General features: G+C 49.2%; 1 protein-coding gene across 1 annotated transcript in view; it reads left to right on the top strand.

Moving 5' to 3' along the window:
- PMPCA (peptidase (mitochondrial processing) alpha) overlaps positions 1-4,279 on the top strand; it is a 29,459-nt gene that overhangs the window by 23,501 nt on the left and 1,679 nt on the right. Inside the window, exon 9 of the mRNA XM_015414177.1 lies at positions 3,880-3,970. Coding sequence (XP_015269663.1) covers positions 3,880-3,970 — 91 coding nt within the window. The remainder of the gene's footprint in view (positions 1-3,879; positions 3,971-4,279) is intronic.

Here is a 4,279-nt window from a genome sequence, read left to right as displayed (position 1 = left end):
GAGTTGTTGTTTATTTGTGAACGGTGCCGGGGGGGGGGGGGGACTTGTAAATATAACTGGCAAAACTTACAGTCTCTCAAACTCGACTCTGACAGGCTTATATACTCATATATTTTGCCAGTCTCTTTGTTTTAATCACACTGAATAAAATCAACTCTCTTAGTCACACAGACTAAACTGTCTTATTCAGCATTCCATAGTCACAGACTATGTTCTCTCTTCAAGCTTCACACACAGGCTCCTTCATAACTCTAAGAGTCACACAGACTCTCTTCACAACTCTTCCATACTTGTCTTTTTCATATCACAGAATCCCTTCGTAGAAACACACAGAGAATTCTCTCAGACACCCCTCCACCCACACTCTCAGTCATCAGCGAATCACAGCACACTCATCTCCCCCTATCGCTTTCCTTACATTACTGCAGTCAAAATCAACATTTAAAGGAACACACACACACCAAAACATGGAATCATTACAGTGGCAAACTCCAGATCCACTCTTCTGCAGCACATAGACTTGACTCTGGCACTGCTACACTCCCTGGGGCTGTACGTGAACCACAGAAAGTCAGTGCTCAACCCCTCTACAAGAGTTCAGTTCATAGGGGCGATTCTGGACTCTCTAGTTTGCAAAGCCTTCCTCCCCCCCCCCCCAAAAAAAAGGGCAGAAGACATTGTCTCATTCAGCAAATGCAGGTACAGAACGATGTGTTGGCCAGGCAACTTCAACACCTTTTGGGTATGATGGCTGCCACTGCTGCAGTGCTCGTGTTTGCCAAACTCCACATGAGATTTCTGCAACTTTGGTTCCTGAGATGGTTCAACCCTCAATGTCAGCTTCAGTCTCTATGCTTCCTCCTCACATCCTGGCATCTTTGGAATGGTGGGAGAATCGTCAGAACCTGCTAGAAGGTGCGCCCTTCCACCCACCCACTCCGTCCCTGTCTATAACCATAGATGCTTCCCTGTGGGGTTGGGGCACACATCTCAAAGGGCTGTGCGTGAGCTCCAGCTGGGAAGTTCACCTGTCACACCAGCACATCAGTTTCTTGGATCTTCTGGCTGTCAAGTATGCCCTCCAATCTTTCTGCCAGCTTGTGTCTCATCATACGGTTGCAATCCCTACGGACAACACAACCACCTTGTGCTGCATCAATCGCCAAGGCAGCACAGTCTCAAGACGTCTGTGCAAGCTGACTCTGGAGATTTGGGATGAGTGTCAGGCCAGGAATGTCTTCCTGGTCACAGCTCACCTCTCTGGCTCACAAAACATCACTGCAGATTTCCTGAGTAGGTGAGGAGCTTCGCTGCACGAGTGGGAGCTCAATTGGAAGCATCTCCAACCCATGTTCAAGGCGTGGGGTCATCCTTTGGTGGATGTCTTTGTGACAGGACAACAAAAAATGTTGCCTGTTCTGCTCCAGAGTGGGAGCAGACCCTCCCTCACTAGGGGATGGCCTCCTATATCCCTGGTTCCACCAGCATCTGTTTATCTTTCCTCCGATCCCCTTACTCACCAGAGTGATTCACAAGATCATAAGAGAATCCCTGAAGTGCATCCTAGTCATGCCCAGTGGTGGCCTCATCAGCATTGGTTCTCCACACTTCTTCAGCTCTTGACGGGTTCCTTCCATCCCTTTTTGGCAGCTCCAGATTTCCTGCTCTCACAGTGGAACATTCAGTAACAATCCTTTGGCAAAGAATTGATCATGTCTTATTGAACTGTCAAAAACCCTCCACCCGCAAGTCTTATGATGGCAAGTGGAAGAAGTTTTTGGGATAGCTTGATTCCATTGGGTTTCCTCCACCCCCCTCGGATCTGTCTGCTTTTTGGGGGTTTCTGTTGTCACCCTTCACTTTGTGTAGTTGGCAGCTGTTTCTGCTCATCACCCTCCAATTCAGTGCTTACTCACCCACTTACTAAGAAATTCCTTAAGGGGCTCATCCGCCCTTTTCCCTCCAAGCAACTTGGGCCACCCCTCACACATTTGTGAAGCATTACGCCATCAGAGGACTTCGGTGGGGTGTTCTGTGTTGCAGTCGGTGTGTGTCTGAGGCCCTGCCCGCACCCTCCTCCAGGTGGGCCTTTTGCTTGTTACTCTCCCAGAGGTGTGATGCATAGAGACCACGAAGAAGATAAACAGGTTGCTTACCTGTAACTGAGGATCTTCGAGGGGTCATCTGTGCATTCACACCACCTGCCATGAAATTAAAAGACGCCTGCTCCTTGGGAGGAAAGCGATGGCGAACCTAAACAGCATGATAAAAAGTAGAGACATCACCCTGCCAACAAAAGTCCGCATGGTCAAAGCAAAGTCATGTATGGCTGCGAGAGTTGGACTATAAGGAAGGCCGAACGCCGAAGAATAGATTCTTTTGAACTATGGTGCTGGAGAAGACCCTTGAGAGTCCCTTGGACTGCAAAAAGATCAAATCAGTCAATCCTAAAAGAAATCAACCCTGACTGTTCCCTGGAAGGCCAGATACTGAAGCTGAAGCTCAAATACTTTGGCCACCCAATGAGAAGGGAGCACTCACTAGAGAAGACCCTGATGCTGGGAAAGATTGAAGGTCAAAGAAGACGGGGACGGCAAAGGATGAGACGGTTAGACAGTGTCATCGATGCAATGAACATGACGTTGAGCCAACTTCGGAAGACCGGAAGGCCTGGCGTGATCTGGTCCATGGGGTCGCAAAGAGTCGGACTCGACTGTGCGACTGAACAACAACAACAACAATGGAGCACAGCAATCCTGATTCGCCAAGGCCCTCCAGCTGTCTGGATACCAACTCATCCATCTTGATCTCAACATCACAGCAAGATGGTACATCCAGACACTGTTAGCCTAATGGCTTGTAGGATCCTTCCAGAGCACTGCCTTTGGGTGCCTTGAAAGAGGTGGTACTCAGTGTCAGGAAGTCTGATAAATCAAGCAGAAGCATTTTGCTGCCTTTGGCTCACAACAGGGTTGGGATCTCTCCCACCCCTCCAGCTATTTCTGTCCTGCAGGACAAACGCCATCTTCCGTCTCTAGGACTGGTGTGCTCAACCCTTAAGGTCTATTTTACTGCCATCTCTGTCTTGCCGTCCTTATCCGGGGCCTCTCACTTTTCATGCTTGGTCAAAGACTTCCTTAGAAGACTTACCAGGCTCCATCTACCACTGGATCAGCTGCCTCTGATCCACGACGTCTCACCCTTAGGGTGGTATTTCTGGTGACGATCCACTCTGCAAGGAAGGCCAGTGGATTCTGTGCCTCCTCGTTACCAGATCCACAGAGACCAAAGTGGTTATGTGCTCAGCACATTCCTACCAAGGGAGGCTCCTGCGCATCATCTGCTTCTCCAGCCTCAGGAGCAGAGAGGGCTTTTACATTCTCTGGATGTGCAGAGAGCGCGCTGTCATGTGGCTGTAACTGAGCTGCCTCCTTTAGGAAAGATCCTGGGCTGTTTGCTAGTCAGGCCCAAAGGCAGTAGGCCGTCTTCACAGGGATCCAGCAGTTGGATCACAGCTACCCTCTGCTATGAGGGTAGGCCCATAAAACCTCTTCCGGGGACGCTGAGATCTCTTTCCCACCAGAGCAGTTGCCGGCTCCGGCAGAAGGACCCTTGTTCCTGAGTGTTGTGCTCTACTTTAGGGAGGCACTCAGTGACCTTAGCTTGCAGTGGTGCACACTTAAGTGGAATGGTGCAGTGGGCAAGCCTTTACCTTAGTGATGTTGTTTGCTGGTATGTGCAGTTTCTGTGCATGTGGAGAGCAGAAATCTTTTGTCATCTTACTTTGCAGTGATCTCTTTTGGCTGTTTCCTGTCTTGGCATTATTATTTGAATTGCAGGTGTGCTCTTCTACAACTGAGACTTTTCTCATCTCTGCAGGCATCACTGGATGTATAATGCCACCTCCTACCACCACAGCTATGAGGACACGGGCCTCCTGTGCATCCATGCCAGCGCAGACCCAAGACAGGTGGGCGGCTCTTCTTCATTGCACGCGTTTGTGTCCTCCAGCTCATGGAGCAGCCCTCCCCGGGAGGTGCGCCCGGCCCCCTCTTTATTTATCTTTAGGAGGTAGTTGAAGACAGCTTTATTTAGGACTGCATTTAATTTACTAGCAGCCCTAAACTGTGCTTTTAAATATTAATTGTTTTTATGCATTTGTTAGCCACCTTGAGCACATATGGAAGAAAGGCGCCTAATAAATATTTTAGATAAATAAAATAAAGCCTTTTTTCACGCTAACTAATGGCCAGCTGCTAGTGCTGCCACCACGGGGGGG

Source organism: Gekko japonicus, unplaced genomic scaffold (assembly GCF_001447785.1).
Source record: "Gekko japonicus isolate JY-2015 unplaced genomic scaffold, Gekko_japonicus_V1.1 scaffold9, whole genome shotgun sequence".
Taxonomy (NCBI): Eukaryota; Metazoa; Chordata; class Lepidosauria; order Squamata; family Gekkonidae; genus Gekko; species Gekko japonicus.
The sequence above is the reverse complement of the archived record's forward strand: the minus strand, read 5'-3'. Positions and strand labels throughout refer to the sequence as shown.